General features: G+C 41.9%; 1 protein-coding gene across 4 annotated transcripts in view; it reads left to right on the top strand.

The window, feature by feature from the left end:
* Window positions 1–610: 610 nt before the first annotated feature.
* strn (striatin, calmodulin binding protein) overlaps window positions 611–22,275 on the top strand; it is a 40,854-nt gene continuing 19,189 nt past the window's right edge. For 3 of the 4 annotated variants that reach the window (XM_026360049.1, XM_026360047.1, XM_026360046.1), the window contains exon 1: window positions 612–1,014. In XM_026360049.1, the coding sequence (XP_026215834.1) occupies window positions 799–1,014 (216 nt within the window). In that variant the 5' untranslated portion in view covers window positions 612–798. Of the gene's footprint in view, window positions 1,015–22,275 lie in introns of all 4 variants that reach the window. The other variant, XM_026360045.1, reaches the window with a different exon arrangement.

Here is a 22,275-nt window from a genome sequence, read left to right as displayed (position 1 = left end):
TTTTTTATGTTTATGTTGTTTTTTTAGTTCAGAGAAAGATTCAGTAGAGTTCTGTTTTCAGCAGGTTTTGAAATTTGAGAGTGAGGCAGCTGAACGTGCAGAGGTGGGTAGATCCATCCACTATGGTGGATCCACTGAGATGAGAGGTTTAGTCTGGGATCTATTGAGGTGATGGGACCACAAGACGTGGTTCAGGGGCAGACCTCTGAGGAGGGATGGTAGACCAGGATGAGGGAGTTCAGGTAGGCCGGTGCTGAGGAGCAGCACAGTGACCTCAACACTAGTTATCTTTTATTTGTTTATTCATTTTAAACCTGTTTTACTATTTCTTGCTGATTTATATTTTATATTTTACATGTGTGATTGTATTTCATCTTTGCTTTTTACTGTGATCTTTGTTGGAGCCTTATATCCATCACTGTACCTTTATTATTATTTGTGCAGCACTTTGGTGACCTCTGTTTGTTTTAAATGTGTTTAATAAATGTACTTGAATCCATCAGAAGCCGTTTTGTGTTAGATTATGAATAAAAAACCTTCATCTCGGTATTTGTTGGTATTTTACTGCACCGGTAATTCAGCGTAGTGCTTGTATTTTGAAAGTCCAGACCGGAAGCGGTGTGTCGGTGCTGGTTCCGGTGGTTCGACGGTGGTCTGGTGGTTTGACAGCGGCTCAGACCGAGTCCCGCTGCCCAGCTCACAGGACTATTCATGGACTCTACTTTCCTCCTGAGGATATTTTACTGAAGCGGCTCAGAGCACCGGACCGAACCAGAACCACCTCGCCCCGGTCCGGCCATGGACGAGCAGGCGGGCCCCGGTGTCTTCTTCAACAACAACTCGGCTCTTCCCGGCGGCGGGAGCATCAAACCTCCGCAGGCGGCCGACGGCGGCGGCGGAGAAGCGGCCAGGGCTCAGTACAGCATCCCGGGGATTTTACACTTTCTCCAGCATGAGTGGGCCCGGTTCGAGGTGGAGAGGGCCCAGTGGGAGGTGGAGCGGGCCGAGCTGCAGGTAAGCAGCCTCACTCTCAGGCTTCCATTGTCGGACATTGTTTTGACTGCTAGCTAACTAAGCTTCGTCGTTAACGGGAGAGCGTTGCGCCAAACCGCATATAGGAAAGTATAAATCGATAGTTCAATCGTTTAACGGCGAATATAGGTTCATGATAAAGTGTCATAAATAACTTGGTTTAAGATGGAAAGAGCCTTGGTTTAATTCGGCGTTGGTTTAATCCAGTCAGCAGTTCACCTTTTGATAATATTCACCTCTTTATTGACGCTGTGCGCGATCTGCTGCTGTCCTGTGGCGTATGTTGATCTGGACACAGACTGACGCACACTCACTCTGTAATGTACAGTTGAGTTGTTACACAAGCTGCTGTGCTGATCACTGAAGGGCCGAATTAAAGGACGTGGTGGTGGAAATCCAGAAAACATGCTGAATGCTGTTCCTGAAGTTTGTCTGCCCACATCGAGCAGGGCGACCTAGAATTGTGCAATATACAAATGGCTGTTTCGCTGAATGTTGCGTTCCCTGAGCAGGTATCTGCGCTATTTGCTAGCCAGGTTAGCTGTGGTTGTCAGTCCTGTGTCAGCTTGAAACACTTGACTGTCAACGTGAAGTTAGTTTAGGTCTCTGTTAACACAGCTGAGGCAACCTGCGTCGTTATGTTGCTAATAAACGGTTACCTGTGAAACCCGGTGTTTCTAGATCCATTATCGGACACATAGAGAAGCCCTGTTGCTGCAAACGATCACAGTCCGATTTTACTGTGGTTTAATCACTCCATCGTTCAGCTCCCCTGCAGGACTGGACCTCCCACAGTCCGGATACTGGCATCAGGGTTTGTGTGACTTACACCAGACTGTTGGATCTATGGGAATGTGTCCGATAATAGACGCAGGGCAGTTGCATTCCCATGTACCTGTAGTGCGTGATCTCGTTGAGTCACGAAATGCGGGCGTGCTGGTGATCAGCTGTAACTTTATATCAGGAACCGACCAGAGGCGGTCTGCTGACACAGTCCAGTGTTTTCAGCCCGGACCACAGAACCCGAGCAGCACAGTCCAGGATGTTGTTGTTAAAGAGAGTGACCTGCAGACACGTTAAAGTCTGTCTGAAAAGCTGCTGCAGACATTTATCACCGCACCTGGTTGATGGTATCTGCACTGACAGGCTGGACTGTAAGACAAAAACAACAGTCTGTGTATGTGTGGGGTTGAAAATCACCGGTTGCATTGAAAAAGTCTGCAGACTTTCATTTTTGTTCACAGGTAGATGCTACAGACACTGGTTTTTACTAGTGATTATTTTTTATTGTATTTTTGTTTGATTCTTTTCTGTGTTAAATTCATTCATTTCCCTTATTTCTGCAAATAGTATTTAAATATATTATATTATATTATATTATATTATATTATATTATATTATATTATATTATATTATAGTAGTAAAATTCTTGTTTCTTTAAATTTGAATCAAATTAGTTTAAATTATGATTTGAATTTGATCTGTTCCAGTTCGGATTCTGATTCTGCTGATCTGTTACTGTTCTTATCGATTCCTTCTTTCAATTTAAAACATGTTATAAAATAACAAGCTAAAAATTTAAAAATAAAATTTAAAAACCATCAATAAGCAAAGTAGCAGCAATAAAAAATACATAAATGAAACAAACAAAGTTTTCAGCAGTTTGACTTTAAACTATTTGTCCAAATTAAACAGGATGAGAGTTTCTGCTCAGTAGATGAGCTCTGACTGGTGGAGGCTGCAGAGATGCACAGAAAAGATCAGGAGCGACTTCTGTGTTTGTCACAACAGTGGACACATTTTGTGAATCACTGCAGAGCAGTTGGCTATGTAACAGTCAATTTGCTTTTCTGAGCTTCACAAACTCCACAGATCATTTTCGTAATTCAGTCCACTGTCATTTGGAAACTCCAACAGTTAACAACTGTTATTTTATTTTATTATTATTTAGAGCTGAGAGCAGCTCAGAAAATCAGACGCCCGGCTTGAGTTGTTTTGAGGAGCACACACGAAACACACATGTAATGACGTCACCAACTAGTAAATGAGTCTAATTTAACTCATTTGGTCGACTACATCGACTAAACTGACTTTACGTCAATGAACAAATAGATTAATTGACTAATTGCTGCAGCTCTGACTTCTCATCTCACCCCACCATCGTCATTTCTGCATTTTATTTGTCCTGTTCTTTTTTTGTTTTTAGCCTAATGACCTCCCTGTGGGCCTCAGCTGCACTTTGTGTAAATTAGCACGTATTTGCTCATTTGCTGCACTTTCAGACCATGAGATAGATGATGACATCCGTCCATCACGCAGCCCGACTCTCCTCAGAGCTGATATTGTTACTGCTGACACAGATTTCGCTGGACCCATCTCACCATGTGGCATTCAGTGAACCTGCGAGATCTCTGTTCTCTCACCGTGTGTAGGAGTCTCTGCTCCGTTGTGTTACATAAGTAAGAGTCATCGGCCGAGTCGTGGTGTGATGACGGAGCATCCATAAAGGGAATCACTTCCTGTGATTTAATATCGTGTCTGGGTGACATTTATTCTGAGTTTACTTTCACTACACTGCAGCATCCTGTGTTTTTTGGGGCCTTTTTTCTGGAGAAAATGAGAGTTCTGCTGTCAAACCACCGCTCTGCTGTACCATTTGATTTGTCATTTTCCTTCCCAGTGAGCCGGGAGCCGATCAGAGCAGGGCTGGAACTCAATTTCAGATGTAAATCCATTTGTTCTGCTACCGTGTGGTTTGAATGCGCTGCTGCTGCTGCTGCAGACGGGCTGCATGTCATCAGTGTCTGAGACTGTGTCACTTCCTCTGAGTTAATCCTCTGCAGGGCAAAGGAAGAGGAAACAGAGGAAGCTGGAACACAAGATGGCAGAGACTAGTCAGAGTTTATTGTCTAAAAGTCGTCTGTGTTAGCAGTGTCCTAAAGAAACTGAGCGATCCGAGCTGGTCTGTCCAGATCTGAACCAGCTAAAGAGATAAAATCAAATATGAGAGATGTTTAAGTGTTGTATCTCACATCTCATATCAGAGGTCATTCAGACAGGCTTCAGTAATTAGTGATAATTTAAAGGGGAGAGAAAAACTTATTTATTGAGATATTTACAGAATACAGAGCCACAAAACAGACTTGAGGTCAGTAGTCAGAATCAGTAAAGACATCTGTAGTGCATTAATTGAAGGTTTAGTATGACGAACATTTAAAAAAATATATATAGTTATTAAAAAAACATTCATATTAAATGCTGGTTCTACATATTTCCACAACTGAACTTGTTAATTAGTGTGTTGGTCCTGTTTGAGGACAGAGAACCTCCTCTACCAGATCTCAGGGAACGGATATTACCATTGGGGTATGGGGGGTCTATATGTGGTTAATTCATGCTTGATCTTTGTGAGCGGGTTACGAGCTCGACTCAGATCAGGAGGATGTTTGCTGATCGGCTTCCTTCCTTCCTCTGGCCTCGGCTATAAATACAGCAGAGAGAGGACGATAAACACGTGATAGACGTGATAAACACAAACACTAGCAGAGGTGGAGAAGTAAGAGTGACGGTGTGATGAGCAAACGTGAGCAGACGTGCACGAGTCATTTACCAGACTTCACCACATCTGCATTCTCAGACAGATGTGTTGCATCAATCAACAAATATTCTCACTTTTCCAGAAACCACATTTCCATTAATGAATATAGTTCCTGAACGATTTCTCTCTTTTTATTAAAACTCTTTAATAAAAGACACAAACGTCTCCAAACTAATGATAAAACTGAAACTAAGTTCCCTACAACAATTAGGAGAACACATTGGAAACATGATTCATAGTTAACGTTGCAGCATGTTCTGAGATACAGAGGTGATGAAGATAACAGGAGACTCCTACTGAACCTCGTCAGAATCTGTGGAGAACAGGGTGAACAGACATATTCATGAGTCAAACTGTATGATCTGTGTTTTACTGGATCATAACATTATAGAACCCTGTCAGTTCCAGACCTTTCGTTTGTTTCTCCGTACATTTCGTCCTCTGTGCTCTGTGCTTATTTGACTCGTATCAGAGGAGCTACAGTTCCTCTGAACCGTCCAATAAGCAAACAAACAAGATTCAAGATTCAAAAAACTTTATTAATCCCAGAGGGAAATAGTTTTGCCTCATTACCAATTGTTCTCAACACAGAGAGAAAGAAAAGGAACCACAACCAGGAAAGATCCTACACCAACATAAATACACATAACATATTCACAGAAAGTATATGACAGTTATATATACAGTTTCCCCCCCCTCCCCCACAGAGGGGGGAGGAATTGTACAGATTGATTGCCACAGGTAGAAAGGATCTCCTGTGGTTCTCTGTGGAACATTTAATGTTAATAAGTCTTTGACTGAACGTGCTCCTCTGTCCAGCCAACACACTGTGTAGTGGCTGGGAGGGGTTGTCCAAGATTGAGAGGAGTTTGGACAGCCACAACATGTAGAGGGTCCAGCTCCACCCCCAGAACAGAGCCAGCCCAAACATGTGAAGCACAGTCTGACATGTCTGTTCTGAGCTTCACTGGTACTGAATCAGTACCAGCTCCACATGTAGGAACACAGGAACACAGTGAACCAGAACTGAACTTTAGACCCTCGGTTCAGGTTCTGTTCCCTCTGGAGACAAGTCCTGGGAGCTAACCGCCACCAACCGCACATGGTTGTGTGTTTGGTGTTGGCGTTAGCTGGAGGCTACGTTACATTTAGTCCCAGGTGTTTATTGTTGAGTTCCCGTGTGGATCATTGTCCCACCTGATCATTATGTTTAGTGATGGTTGTTCTGAAGAAGCCTTTGGGTGACAGGTTTCATCCTGCCACAGATTTCTGTTTGCTCACCCTGCATCATTTTCTTCTAGTGTTGGAAATCCTGAATCTAAAGCTCCCTCTAATCGGTCATTGTGCATCAGCTGACGTGTGCTGGACAGTAACAGAACTGATGGAGACTGAAAGAAAAATGACGTGAGATCAGAGATGGAATAGATTAGATTAGATGTTCTCTAATAAAACAAAGAAAAACGTCACTGTAATAGAATAATTAGTATGTTTGTGCTTTTTCTGCACCTCCCACTGGACTATCAGACTCGAGGTGTTCAGACCATCACTGCTCCTCCTTCCTCTGCCTCGTTTGTGTAGCTCATTGCCTTCACTAATTAAATGATACCTCTCTCCACACAGACAGATGTGCTCTGCTGCTCTGTGTTTTTGTGCAGAAGATTTATTCATCTCTGCTTATCTGTGCAGACAGTTTGACACGTTGTTCACATTTCTCCAAACCACTGTTCTGCCTCTGCAGCCAGCACACAGGACTCTGTCTGCATCCTTCTAGATGGTTGTTACACCTGATTTAAATTCAGTGAACAGGACATTCAGCTTGAGCTTCAGTTGCTTTTACTTCTTATAGTCATGACTGAAGGAGACGACCTGGACGGAAACACGGAATCTATGACAAGCTGTCGAAGCATCACAGGAAAACTGAGACATGTTGATACCTGACAGACAAACAGAAGAATCTGTCTTTAATGACACAAGACTTGCTACAACCTCCCACTTCTTTCTGGCTGCTTCTTTCTTTGTCGATGTTGGGTAATGTGGTTTTTGGACCAATTAATAATTCAATTAAATAATTTAATTAAAGAACAATTACTTGATTATCATCATATCAAATCTGATTTTATCTCAATCTCTCAGTGTTGAACATCGCTCCTCACCCAGCAGCTCCGCTCCAGTGTTTTGGATGTAAATAATGCAGACCGAGGCTTTTTCACTGCATGAGGTTACATGAAAGTCTCTTATGTAACTGCTGAACTTGACGGTCCTACAACGAGGAGCAGTTACAGTACTTCCTCCTCGTCTTTGTACGACAACAGAAGGAACCAGCCCCGGTTTCTGTAACTCACTCTTCCCACCTTCTTCATAAACTCATTCTTTTTCTGTTTCCGCCCTGTCTGTGTAAAGCTGCCGTAGAAGGAATGGCATCCACACCTGCTTGTTTCTCAGTCGGGTGTCCGCTGCAGGGGCGAATGCCACCCAGAGCCACGCCTCAGTGCCGTAACCAGGCTTTGTTTAGCCAGGCTTTTAGCCAACATTTCCCCTGACACGAACGCTCTCTCCTCTCAGTGTGACAAATGGGACTGTATACAGCCAACACCAGAGTCACACTGGAGGAAGACAGATGCTGGTCCTGATATATGAACACTAAAAATATCTGATTACATATTAAAACAGGTAGGTCACCTCACACCTCATGTCCTAAAGTTATTTTTAGAGGAGATAAAAGAGGTTTTAGAGCATGAAGAACATAGTCAGTGGTAATAAAATGAATTGAATACACGTGTTCAGCAGTCTGGTAAATAAAGTCCCTGCAGCTCTAAAACCAGTGAATGACTCTGCTCTGGTTCTGTGCAGCCTTCTCATGTTGCATTTATATTTATATGTGTCTTTGGGATTTTTTGGATGTACAACTTTCCCACTAGGACATAGTGCTTGAACATCAGGGGAATTTTGAAACAAATTGAATCTGGATGTTCAGGAGCAGCTTGATAAAATCCAATCGTAAGACCCACTCACTAACGGACCATGGTTTTTATTTGGACCGACACAAAGGCCAATAGACATGTTGTGAGGTTTCAGTCTTTCTGTTCAAATTGTTCAATTCAATTTAGTTTTATTTGTATCGCGCCATATTACAACAGACGTTATCTCAAGGCACTTTACGGTGTTTAAGGTTTAAGACCTTACAGAAAATATTTATACAAAAAAATGATATAGAAAACCCAACAATCCCATTTGAACAAGCTTTAGGCAACAGTGGAGAGGAAAAACTCGCTTTAGAAGAAGAAACCTCCAGCAGAACCAGGCGATTAAATTGTTCCATTCATTGATCCTCTAAGTTCCCTTTTAATCAAAGAAACACATTGATAATCCTGGATGATGGAAGTTGGTCGACTGCCGACATTAATCTTGGAACTTACTTCTTCCTTTTGATAACAACACAAAAGAAACTAAATGTAATGTTGATGTCACACATCTACAGCATTAAAATCTCTGTTCAGTTCTGTTAAATGATCTCACCTTGTCAGAAATATCTGAGTGTTGATGCTTTTCAAAGTTTGTTTAAGTTGTTTTTATGTCTTCTTGTAACTCTCAGTAAATTGATGCTAAATTTAGTTAAACTAACAAACTAGTTTCCTCCATGAAGCAGTATGTTACTAGTTGGACGGATCTCCGTTAGCGGTTGTGCAACAGGTCAAGCGGCAAAATCAGGTTTTAAATCAGAGATACTTTGGGTGCTGGAGGAAACGGTTCGTGTCAGGATTCTACAGATGCTGCAGGTTTACTCTCCATTAAAACACTTCACGTCCATTTGTTGTAGTTTTGTTCTATGATTAACTTAAACGACCACGATGTGGTTTTATACCTCTGCACTAGCTGAAGTTCACATTTATTTCAGTGGACGTTTGTACCAGATGTAATAGAGTATTTCTGTTAATAAGAATGAGACACACGTGAGGTCACAGTGACCTTTGACTTTTGATCTTTGACCATGAAAATCTAATTGGTCTAAGTGGACTTTGTCAAATTTGAGGTCTACTTGTGGTGTTCTTCAGAAATCATGTTCAGAACCTGAAGACCTAATGTTGTTATTATTATCACCCTTTGGCTTCAGTGACCTTCGACCTCAGACCAACAATGTCGACAGCTCTGGAGGCAGAAGATTGTCAAGCAGTGGGAAGCTGAGGATTACCAGGAAGTGTTGATGTGTGTTAAAGCACACACACTCATATAACAAGCCTCACTGTGAGGAGAATATTCTGGGCTCTCCTGCTCGCTGTGCACACACTCATCTGACACAGTACACAAAACACCCCCACACAGAAACACACTCAGCAGCGAGTGTGAGGACTGGCAGGCTCTGTCACATACTTACACTCTGTAAGTGGAGTTTATAAGTGTCAAGCGTAGGTGGTTTCTGGCACGAGTGCAGAAACACAAACACACACACACAGTGAATTCCTCCATTGTGATAGATGCTGTGTGTGTGTGTGTGTGTGTGTGTGTGTGTGTGTGTGTGCGTGTGCGTGTGTGTGTGTGTGTGTGTGTGTGTGTGTGTGTGTGTGTGTGTGTGTGTGTGTGTGTGTGTGTGTGTGTGTGTGTGTGTTACTGACTCTATTAAATCCAGTGAGCTGGAATCCCAGCCTGCCTCAGACTCACTGTGCTGAGAGCTCAAATTAGATCCACTTAATGAGGGTGCTTATCAGAAAAGATAATGATGGTAATAATATTGGATAATAACAGTCGTTCCACACAGTAGCTGAAGGTTTGTGCAGAAAGTCAACGAGAAAAGTTCAAACCCAGATTTCCTCTGAGTGAGTCTGAAATCGTTCAGCTTGACTGACTTTCTCTGTTTTGAATTATTACCATGTAGATCATTAGGTTTTGGCCTGTGATCCTTTACATTCTATGGACTATATAGTTATAATCTGTGATAAAAAGGTGTCTCACACCTCTAGGCTTGTCACAGTGATGACATTATTTACTTCTACTACTCTCATCGTATGATATATGAACGTGACATCAGTAATATTTGCTGATTTCAGTAAAGCCTGTTGTGGTTGTTGACATATGAATCAATGCCCTCAACATCTTGTCATATGTGTGAAAACACTGAGACGCACAAAACAAGGCCGCCAATATTTTCAGTATGTGCTGGCAGAGCGGGTGTGGACAGCCCGTCATACATGAAAACAACAACACAGTCCAGCAGTGCAGTAAACACATACAGGTACAAAGCAGACATCGGCTCTCAGTCCAGCTCTGATTTGGCCTGTTAGTCACCCAGCTAGCTAACATTATACAACAGTATAACGATAAGAGTTTGGGTGAGGTGGAGGCTTTGAGGCGTTCAGGGACCGTATGGAGAGTAAGCTTCCCTAGTTGGCATAAAAAGGTCTTAAAATATTGTCTATCGTCTTATTTCTGGGACAATAAATTGTCCAACAATAGTAGATATCGTGACAGATGTACACAGCTCTAAAGAGCTGCTGCTGTTTGACCAAACCGTTGGCTACAACAGACCCTGAGACACTTCTTAGATATGAATAAATATTATTATATGCTTTTATTTATTTACAGGAGACACAATAGTGGACCACTACAATGGCCTCCAGGATATCCTTGAGGCCCACACTCCTCTTAGATCACAAGGTTTAATAATGAGCTCTGTAACATGAAATCAGCTGGACGGGCCCTCGAGCCATGCTGTGTTTCAACCAACCAAACTGTCCATGAAATAGCCATCAGAGAGCATCTGCTTAACCCCCAAACCTAGTCCTGAAACTTTCTCACAGAGGAGCAGTGCAGTAGTTTCATTACACAACAGAGGTGGACCCCATTCGGTCCTCCCTATCTGTTTCCAGCCCACCGCCTCTGGTGAAATGTTTATGTTGCTGCAGTTGTGGAAGACATTTGAATGACCTAGCTGTGACCCTTTGGCTCAGAAACATTCATAGTCACTGAGTCAGTCTGGATAGAGAGTCACATAACACTTTATGAATTCCAAAGGGAGATTTGAGTGTTTTAACAAAATACAGTAAATCAGGCGCTAAAGGCTAAAATAATAGAGTTAGACACAACACAACAACACAAACATGTGTGGGCTCTGTCTCTTTGTTTCATTCTCAGTGTTATCTTTTTTTATTCAGTAATGAATATGAGGAAAAACACGCTGAGCCCCGCGTGAATAACTGGGCGCTAAGTCCTCAGGGTATCGAGGTTTGTCAGGTTTCCCACCACGAGGGCGACAGAATAAACACGTTATTTCTAAGAGACTGTCTCGGATAAATTTTTTAAAATACCTTAATGCCTCATGCTTGAACGATGACCTCGCTCTGACTTGTTTTTTTGTTTTGTTGTTTGACTTGCACGTATTTAGTCCATGAACGTGACACGTAGAGATATGTTGAAGGTAATGACAAGCTACGATTCATGTGCTTGGCCACAAAGTTGCTTGTGACTGTTATTTGAGTCAGTGATCAATCAGAGCATTGTCTACGGGCACACTGAAGAAGGGTTATTTCCTGTCACATTAACCGTCAAGAAGAGGAGAGGACATCCTCTGTTGATTTAAAAAAAAAAAACATTTCATCTTTTTTTCAGTCAGCGCCATGAAACTTGTTGAAAACGTTTTCAAACTGGGCACGAAAGGACAAAATCATTTGCTCATGCTTGTCTTGATTTTGGAAAGCCAGGTCATTTGCTATAATACCCTACATGTCACAAAGGGCTGTTTAACTCGGTAATCATTTACATTCCCAGTGCCTGTGGCCTCCAGTCTACTCCAGTTTTACCTGTTCTTAATTGATTTAACTAAGATAAACATTAGAATATTCTAATAAAGTTAGGTTGTGTTATATTTTCCTTATTAATTAATAATTAATCAGTAAGCTTATTCATTGTTTGCTACATTAAATGTAAGAATAAGTAAAAATGTCAATCATAACTTCGCAGAGCACAAAGTAATGCCATCATACTGCTGGTTTCTTTGAACTAACAATCCATAAGCCAAAGTGTTTACACAAGGTGATGATTCAAATACGGTTTGAATCATCCCTTACCCTGCCTACCCTTGTACCAACTAAGTCGCTTTGGATAAAAGTGTCTTTAAATGTAAATTAGGAGTCCACTTCATACCACCACCTTGAATGGGGTCCCAGCCAGATGTTCTGTGTTCGCTTCTGCCCACCTGTATTTTGTGTTTGAGCAAATATATTTTTTAATGAATTGATATTAGACAGTATAAAAAACAACAGCTGTCCTGTCACGTAATCGTGGCAGAGGGAGTTGTATGGTGGCCCACCATGTCTGAACTCTTACAGGGGAAACACTGGTTATGTTTAAAAACCTCCTGGCACAGCATTTCAACAGACAGGAAACTCTGTTGGTCAGCCAGATGGACTGAGGTATCTCAACTGCTACTTCACAGGTTCCCGTGAGTCATGGATAGTAAAAAGGATGGTTCTAGGCTCAAATTGAAATCCCAAAATGGGGTCATAAGCCTCAACACAATAACAAAATCCTGGTGTAGTTAGAAACCACAGTATTGTAAAAAAAATAAGTCTTCCACCATGATAGTTTTCTCTTGTGGTTGCTGGAAAACTCTGCGGACATTCCTCAATGATGTTCTTTGCTGTAATCTGAGCCCAGACCGACTGGATGGTTGGCAGTGGCTCAGTTTTCTTTGTTCTGCTCTGTCCTCTTCCTCTCCTCAGCTCTGCTCTTGAAGGCTTTATGTTGTACTAATTAAAGTCTTGTCGGCTTCAGAGGAGCAGGCATGTTGTCGACACTCCCTGAGGGGATGAAGTGGGCAAGGGGCTTCGTCACGCTGCCATCCCTCATCATCCCAAAGCCTGCCTTCCCCCCTCACTTTGTTTCTCCTGCTTGATCAGATTAGTCTGCTGGGGGACCTCTACTGACAAACGGAGCTCCTCCCCTCTCTCCTTTCTCCTCTATCCATTCAAATTCCACCATTTCATGTCATTAACTTTGTGTCTTCTCTCTCCTGTAGTTGTGTTTCCTCCTCTCTGTCTCCCTCTCTCTGTTCTCCTCTGCAGGTATCCTCCTCTTTGGAGCTGTGTATCTCCAGAGTCCAGTTACTGGTCCTACTGTGTAGTGTTTCTGCTGCTTGTTGTTGTTTTTTGTTGCCTGCTGTTCTTTTCTCTCTTCTCTTTCCACTCACCCCAACCAGTCGAGGCAGATGGCCACCCACCCTGAGCCTGGTTCTGCTGGAGGTTTCTTCCTTTAAAGGAGTTTTTCCTCTCCACTGTCTCCTGGTGCTGCTAAGTGGGGTTGTTGGGCTTTCTATATAATTCTGTATATAGTTATATTTTTAAGGTCTTAAACTTTAAACAATGTAAAGTGCCTTGAGATTACTACTGTTTTATTAAATATGGGGACTATAGGACTTCCTTCCATCTTCTTCTGCTTTATTCACCCCTGCCCTCCTCCCCTATGTCCTTTCTCCTCCCTTTTATCTCTTCACCTCTATTGTGACACCAGAGCCTTGAAGTTTGGTGTTGTGAAGATGCCAGCAGTGTGGGTAGCTCTGAAGTGCCAAAACGCCTTTGCAAAATAGAAATTCAGCCTATGTAAGATAGTGGGAAATGTTAGGTGGTTAGTGGAACGAGTCGAGGGAGGATTGTGTTGAGGAAGCTCTGTTTTTATCTTACTTCCAGGCTCATTGTTCGCTGACAACAGTCTGTGTGTTTCCCATCTCTCTGTGAGGAAATGTAGAACCTCATCAGTAAATTAGAAATTAGAAATACACCCAGACATTATTAACTAAATGTGGTACACACAATATCGACATGTTAAAGGAGAGATCGTGAATTTCAGTCGTTTAGCTCAAGTTACGACTGTGAGAGTAAGAAAAACTTAAAAAATAAAAATACAAAGTATTGTCTATACGTTAATACCATGGTCATGCATAAGCTGTGACTGGTTTTAGAATTACACTTATCCTTTACCATCTCCATGCACCAGGCAAGGAGGCAAAGTAGTGCCAGAAAACTCCACTCCGCCTGTTGGTTGTTATGGTGACCAAGCACCTGCTCAGATGGAGGGAAGGTTTGTTTCCATGGTGCAGTGATGAAACTCACCTGTACATGTTGGACACAGCAAACTAACTATAAAGGACGATAACGTAAGATCAGAATCGTTGTTGATATTGTAATTGTATTTGTTATTGGCAGCTTCTGAACCCAAATCAAAATTAGCTTAATATGCCAAGTGTGCTTACATACAAGAAATGTGATTCCAGTTTCTAGTGGCTCTCAATGTACTTATACAGTACAAATACTTACTACTATAGTACTACTGTACTACCACTACTATAACTGTATTATGTACCAACAAGTGTGATAAAATAGACACAGATGTGGAACAGAACCAAACAGCAGCGGTACCAAACTGAATACTCAGGAATAAACTAAAAAGGAGAGAAAAACCTTTAGTTAGTACTTTAAGTTAGTATTTTAAGAATCTGTATCTGCAAAGTCAATTACGTTGTTAAATACAGTAAATGTAGTCATGTAGCCAGCGTCTCTCCTCTTTTTTACCCTTATCCTGCCCTTCACACTCTCCCTCTCATCTCCTCCTCTCCGTCTCTCTGGAGGAATAATCCCCTCACTGCTCCAGATTTAAGAGACGGGAAATACCCCTCCCAAAGTCTTTGTGTCCTGAAATATGGCGGTCATTTGCCGCAGTGCAAATGCGACTTAGCAAAGGGTCATACAGTCATCAGGCTTGTTGTGTGGTTTTGGTGCTGGGCGTTGCGGATGTAGAAGATGGGATGACTGTATTATGAAGACTGAGCTGTTCAGTTTTTTGATGTACATCGACAGCAGTTATAGAAAATCAAAGACTGGAAATTTAAACCAATGCTGTTCTATGTTTGAGCCCATTTACTGCAGCTCACACACAGCTTACATCACTGGTACCCAGTTTCCTAATCAGGCAACTCTTGGTCTCACTAAATTTCTGTATAAATTAACATGCATAGACTTGTGCTGTGTTGTGTGATGCATTTAAGTGACTCTTAAAAAGTCAGTTTTGTTATGGTGTGTTCCTTCTCATAATTTCTTTAATTGTTTATGTGATGACTTTGTTCTGTTCAGACCTCTTGTTTTGTTTGTGCGTTTCCTTTTTGGGGATTGGGTCCTCTTGAAACATGAATATACTGTCCTTGAATGCCTCACAACACAGATATGGATAACGCTATACTGGACGCTATGATACTTTTTAGTGTACAGTTCATGCACAAAGGCGGTTTCTCTTTCAGAACCGTTACGGTCATACTGTCAGCTTATCGGTGACACATAAAACACTATATTGCACTAACTTGTATGCAACTGTAGTTTTGCACTTAAGTACAATTACCTATACTGAAGTATTGGTATTTACTAACCCCCCTCATAAAATTTCCAAGGAAAATTATGTATTTCATTCAACTGCATGTATCTGACAACTTCAGACATTTAGCCTTCAAATTAATAATAGAAAATATTAGAAACTGTGGGACATTATAGGTATGAAAGATACAAACAACTGGACATTTTATAGTGAGTAAAGTAACTACAAAACATTAAATATAATTAATCATAAAATATTATGTGTAAATAACTATTATAATATTAATAATATAGTGAAAATGTTTTGGATTTTTAGCCAGGTAGTTAGATTATTAACAGCTACCAACAACCTCTGTGAACTCATACTGTACACTAAAACCATGTTCTGGTAATAAAATGACAGTATTTCAGGATTTAGAGAGCGCAGTAGTTAGTGTTGATTTGTTCTGTGTGATGAGCTGCTCAGCTGTGTGTCCACCCACGCTGCCTGTCCAGGCAGGATGGAGGTGTTGCTTGTTTCTTGCAGAGAATCTCAGAGGTGAAGGAACGGTTGCAGCAGCTTCTCAGGAGATTAAAGTGAGTGGGAACGCAGGAAATGTGATGAAAGAGCTTTTAGTGAAGCTATGGCCTTTTTCAAATCAGTACTCTCACACTGACAGACTGAGAAGGTATCCTAACTGGACAATGAGAGCAATGAGAGGTGTGTTGTAGTCGTCTTCCTGTTTGTGTGCTGTTTCCTGCATCAAAGGCACAATTTATTCTTCCTGAGGCCGGTAATCTTTGTTGTCTAAAAGATGACAAAGTGTAGTGTAGTGTCTGACACGTTGTCTCTGTGAGGAAGAGCTGAACACAATCAACAAGGTGAAATGTTCACCAGAGACACAGGAGAGACTGGCAAACAGTGGAGCATGTGGCAAATGAAGAGCAGATATGTCTCTAAGGAGGTGGTGGAGACATTTACAGTCACATTTACATTTACATTTAGTCATTTATCTGACGCTTTTATCCAAAGGGACTTACAAGTGAGGAACAAGGCAACAAACAAAATCTAAGTCAAGAAGAAACAACATCAAAGCAAAGTGCTATAAAAAAAAAGTGTTTCTGTTTCAAGAGATGTGAGAATGAAAGAGTAGATTTCTTTTTTGTTTTGTTTTGTTTTGTTTTTTTTATTTAAGTGCAAAGGAAGATGATGAAGAGTTCTGTTTTCAGCAGTTTTTTAAATATTAAATTGAGGTGGCTGAGTGTGCAGAGTTCTGCAGCTCATTCCACCATCGTGGGATCACTGAGCTGAACAGTTTTCCTTGGTGTCGACTGTGTGGTGCTGGTACCACCAGACATTCACTGGTTGAGCGCAGTGGACGGGACGGGATGTAGACCTGAATGATTGAACTGAGATAAGATGGAGCTGTGGAGTTGACCACTCTGTAGGCAAGAGACAGAGCTTTGAACTTAATCCTTGCAGCCACAGGAAGCCAGTGCAAAGATCTGAAGAGCAGTGTGACATGAGACCTTTTTGGTTGATTGAAAATGAGGCGTGCTGCTGCTTTTTGGATCATCTGGAGGGGTTTGGTCGTGGATGCCGGTAACCCCATCAGTAGTGCATTGTAGTAATCCAGGCGAGATAAGATCAATGCCTGTACAATGAGTTGGGTCGTGTACTCCGACCAAATCAGAGCTAAGAGACAACTAAATTATCATCTGAATCGTGGTCTATTCGTATAAACTGTTTAAATGTTTACATTTTACTTAAAAAAAAACAAACATTAAATACACTAAATTTAGTTTTGAATATTTAGTCAAACCGTGGCCTGAATATCATGAAGCTTCAGTTAAGACGTACAGAACATGCAGAATAACCTTTTTATTTTCTATAATTTTAAAGAGGTGAGCTTGATGTGATGGGTTTGATAGAGGGGTTCTAAACGTTCAGTTAAGATCTTGGTTTTTATTCATGTTTTGGAGTTTAGGGACTTTAAAGATACAGATGACATACACTTTGCATTGTCTCTGAATGCCTCTCAACTCAGACAACCTACATTAAAAATTGCCCCTGAACGCAACACATCACAATGCAGCTGACCCACTGCCCACTATGCCAGATACAGTGTCACTTTAGCTTTTTTACGGGATAATAATGTTGTGTTATATCAGTTGATTTACATTTCTGGTCCGTCTGTGATCAGATGTAGAGCGCCGACTCTCTTCTGAAAAAGAAATAATAGTCTAATGGGAATTTTTAAGAAGTGGGTTACCTAGTTTGTCCTGTATTTAGGCTGAAGCTGTCCTTTCTTTGTTTCAGGAGAGGAATTAACTCCTCTACCTGGATATAAATCAACAGGTTAATTTTGATATACTTTATATCTTTGTTTTTAGTGGTCCCTTAACTACATAAAAGTACTTTTTATTTTTATTTTTAGTGGATGGCTGGAATTGTTGTGTGATCCCTCATTTACTGTTTTTATCTAACTCCGTGGACAAAAAATAATCAGACAGAAACAGCTGTTATCCACAGAACAAATGACTCAGTAAATTTTCACATTTTGTTAAGCAAGTTTTGTGAGAGAGTCTCTTGGTGTGATTGACTATTTTACTTACTCTTAACAGAGTTCTTCCCATATACAGTTTTAGGAATATTCTGGGCCTGAGTAAAGAACACGAGTGAATTAGCTTACAGCAGAATGTTCTTTCCAACTTGTTTAGCATAATCACTACGTGAGATGATTTTAATTTGAACTGGAGTGGAAACCAAAGTGAAAACCACCATGACTAAAGCAGAGAATTAGAGCAGTTTGATGTCATCGAAGAGCTTTAAAGGGAAGTTGGTAGAAAGTCTTGCAATCACCTGTAATTGATTCACAGCCTTCGAGCTGATCTGACTTCACCGTGAGGACGTTCACAGGCTGCTTATGAAACTCCACATGTAGATGTGTCAGTAAAATGTATAATTATGAGAAAAGACGCCACCGACTCGCTGCAGAAAAGTCTGCTAAACAGACGCCATGGCAACAGAAGGAGCTCAGACAATGGAGCTGCTGCAGAAGTTAAAAACTGCTCAGCTTTACATATATAAATATGTAAAGTATATATATGTATATATACAGTGAGGGAAAAAATTATTTGAACCCCAGTTGATTTTGTAAGTTTGCCCACTAACAATGAAATGATCAGGCTATAATTTCAATGGTAGGTTTATTTGAACAGTGAGACACAACAATGACAAAAAAAATCCAGAAAAATGCGTTTCAAAAAGAGTTATAAATTAATTTGCATTTCCATGAAGGAAATAAGTATTTGATCCCCTATCCGTCAGCAAGATCTCTAGCTCCCAGGTGGATCTTATACAGGTAACGAGCTGACATTGGCAGCCCTCTCAGCTCGTTTACCTGTATAAAAGAGACCTGTCCACAGAAGCAATCAATCAATCCAGATTCCAAACTCTTCACCATGGCCAAGACCAAAGAGCTTTCCAAGGATGTCAGGGACAAGATTGTGGACCTACACAAGGCTGGAATGGGCTACAAGACCATCGCCAAGCAGCTGGGTGAGAAGGTGACAACAGTTGGTGCAATTATTCGCAAATGGAAGAAACATAAATTAACTGCCAATCTCCCTCGGTCTGGAGCTCCATGCAAGATCTCACCTCGTGGAGTTTCAATGATAATGAGAACGGTGAGGAATCAGCCAAGAACCACTCGGGAGGAACTTGTCAATGATCTCAAGGCAGCTGGGACCATAGTCACCAAAAAAACAGTTGGTAACACACTACGCCGTGAAGGACTGAAATCCTGCTGTGCCCGCAAGGTCCCCCTGCTCAAGAAAGCCCATCTACAGGCCCGTTTGAAGTTTGCCACTGAACATCTGACTGATTCAGAGGAAGACTGGGTGAAAGTGTTGTGGTCAGATAAGACCAAAATCGAGCTCTTTGGCATCAACTCAACTCGCTGTGTTTGGAGGAGGAGGAAGGCTGCCTATGACTCCAAAAACACCATCCCCACTGTCAAATATGGAGGTGGAAACATTATGCTTTAGGGGTGTTTTTCTGCCAAGGGGACAGGACAATTGCACCGCATCAAAGGGAGGATGGATGGGGCCATGTACCGTCAAATGTTGGGTGAGAACCTCCTTCCCTCAGTCAGGGCATTGAAAAGGGTCATGGTTGGGTACTCCAGCATGACAATGATCCAAAACACACGGCTAAGGCAACAAATCACTGGCTCAAGAAGAAGCATATTAAGGTCATGGAGTGGCCTAGTCAGTCTCCAGACCTTAATCTTCTCTTTCGGCTTTTCCCATCAGGGGTCGCCACAGCAAATCATCCTTTTCCACCTCACTCTATCATGAACATCTTCTACCCTAACACTAGCCAACCTCATGTCCTCTGTTAAGACATCCATATATCTCCTCTTTGGTCGTCCTCTTGCCCTCCTGCCTGGCAGCTCCATCTCCAACATCCTTCTACCAATATACTCACTATCCCTCCTCTGCACATGTCCAAACCATCTCAGTCTGGCCTCTCTGACTTTGTCGCTAACACAGGCAACGTGAGCCGTCCCTCTGATGTACTCGTTCCTTATTCTGTCTAACCTGGTCACTCCTAAGGAGAACCTCAACATCTTCATCTCTGCTACCTCCATCTCAGCCTCTTGTCTCTTTCTCACTGCTACCGTCTCTAACCCATAGAGCAGAGCTGGTCTCACCACTGTCTTGTACACCTTTCCTTTGAGTCTTGCTGACACTCTTTTGTCACACAACACTCCTGACACTTTCCTCCACCCGCTCCAACCTGTCTGCACTCTCCTCTTCACCTCTTTTCCACACTCTCCATCACACTGAACTGTTGACCCCAAGTACTTAAACTCCTGCACCTTCTTCACCTCAGCCCCCTGTAACCTAACGCTTCTACCTGGATCCCTCTCGTTCAGACACATGTATTCTGTCTTAATACGACTGACCTTCATGCCTCTTCTTTCCAGAGCAAACCTCCACCTTTCCAGCTGTTCCTCTACCTGCTCTCTACTCTCACTGCAAATCACAATATCATTCGCAAACATCATTGTCCAGGGAGATTCCTGTCTGACCTCATCTGTCAGCCTGTCCATCAGCATAGCAAACAAGAAGGGACTCAAAGCTGATCCTTGGTGTAGTCCCACCTCCACCTTGAACTCCTCTGTCTGACCTACAGCACATCTCACCACCGTCATACTTCTCTCATACATGTCCTGAACCAGTCTGACGTACTTCTCTGCCACTCCCGACGACCTCATACAGTAAGTCTCCAGACCTTAATCCCATAGAAAATCTGTGGAGGGAGCTGAAGGTTCGAGGAGTGGGCCAAAATCCCCCCTGAGATGTGTGCAAACCTTGTGGCCAACTACAAGAAACGGCTGACCTCTGTGATTGCCAACAAAGGTTTTGCCACCAAGTACTAAAGCACGTTTTTCGAAGGGATCAAATACTTCTTTCCTTCGTGGAAATGCAAATTAATTTATAACTCTTTTTGAAACGCATTTTTCTGGATTTTTTTTGTCATTGTTGTGTCTCACTGTTCAAATACACCTACCATTGAAATTATAGACTGATCATTTCTTTGTTAGTGGGCAAACTTACAAAATCAGCTGGGGTTCAAATAATTTTTTCCCTCACTGTATATATACTTTACATATGTTGAGGTTCTAGACCAGGGACTGAGCAGAAGCTCACAAGCCCTAAAGGTTGCTGCTGCTGCAGTTTGTTTATGGCTGTTACACTGTGCGGCCTGAACCTACTTTCACATTTTCTTGTACAACAGCTCTGTCAATGACGGCCAGTCGTCCTGGCCCGGAGGCAGCAAAGCAGACCTAGATCATGACACTGCCACCACCAGAGCAACTCTGCCCTGAACACATGTTGTCCAGTGTTCTCCTCATGGTGGACTAATTTATATTAGCTTCCACCAGACAGGACTTCAGTTTCCTATATGTTACCCTAAGGTTCCCTGTGATCTCCTGCTACACAACTGCTCCTGGTGTGATCTTTGTTGGTCGGTCCTGGGCAGGGTAACAGTGGTGTTGAATGTTTCTCTATTCGTTCATGATCTGCCTGATGGTCGACTGGTGGAGTGTAGCGTCTAGAAGGGCTTTTGTAAACTTTTCAAGCCTGGTGAACATCAACGAGTCTTCGTCTTATTACTTCAGAAATCTCCTTTGTTTGAACCTTTCTTCAATGGATTTGAGAGGAAATTAGAGTAGAACTCATTGTAAGTGGTGCAAACAACAAAGACAGAGAGAGGAAAGTGCCTGTGCTAAAAACATTACGTTTATTCTTGTACACTTAGTTGTCAGTTTATTAGGTACACTAAAATTGTCCTGCTGTAAATCCACCCTGAAGGTGATCATATTCAGTTCTTGTTCAGACTGTTTCAGAGAGGTGTTGAGTCGACAGTGTGATCATTGTGGAGGCTGTAGTTTGTGCTGCTGCTGAACTCTGCTGCATTAAATTAGACATATCAACAAGACTAGATATCAGAAACAGCTCTCTGTATAAAGTAAATAAGTGATTTAAGTTTCACGTAAATATGTGATTGTCCCAGAGCACGTTTTGATTTCCATTTGAGCAGCTGTTGATTGATTTTAAACCATCCAGATAGACACAAATCCAAGTCAGAGGCACAGACACCAAACAAATGTTCACCAACAGGAGATTCAGACTTTTCCTGTAACGGAGACGTCTCGTTTTCAGAATGAAGTTTCCTGTCATCATCTCAGAGAAATGCAGATGCAGTAGCCTCGAGTGTGGAGCGACCCACTTATGATGTGTGTTTGACACAAATGAAGGCCTGAGTGTCCTACTTGCTCCTCACTGTGTGTGTCTGTGTGTAAATGGCCTGGAAGCAGCAGCCTGCTTCGTCCACTTTACTCAAATCAAAACACTGAATCACAGATTGTTTCACTCGCTCCTCACATTATCTGGGACATGACGCACTATTAGAACTAGAGTGGAAACAATCTGCAGATGGGTCAGTTCGTCCATCAGCTGCTATTTTTATAATACGTCTAATTTTTAAAAGCAGCTGTGCTGAAAATGAACTTTTTTACTCCTATAATGAAAATCTTTTTTCTTCGTGTTGGTTATTTTCTTCTTTGGTGTCCTATAGTGGTTGCAGACCTCCTTCACCACCTGCTCATTCCTTTCAACTCTCTGCTGTTTGATTCTTGGCAGGTACAGTATGACACTGTTTGCTTGAATGAACTCTTGTCCCTGTATCAGGTTTCTGCAGTTTTAAAGAAGCACCGCTCCAGTATCACAGCAATAAGCTAA

The sequence above is a fragment of the Anabas testudineus genome, chromosome 1 (assembly GCF_900324465.2).
Source record: "Anabas testudineus chromosome 1, fAnaTes1.2, whole genome shotgun sequence".
Taxonomy (NCBI): Eukaryota; Metazoa; Chordata; class Actinopteri; order Anabantiformes; family Anabantidae; genus Anabas; species Anabas testudineus.
The sequence above is the reverse complement of the archived record's forward strand: the minus strand, read 5'-3'. Positions and strand labels throughout refer to the sequence as shown.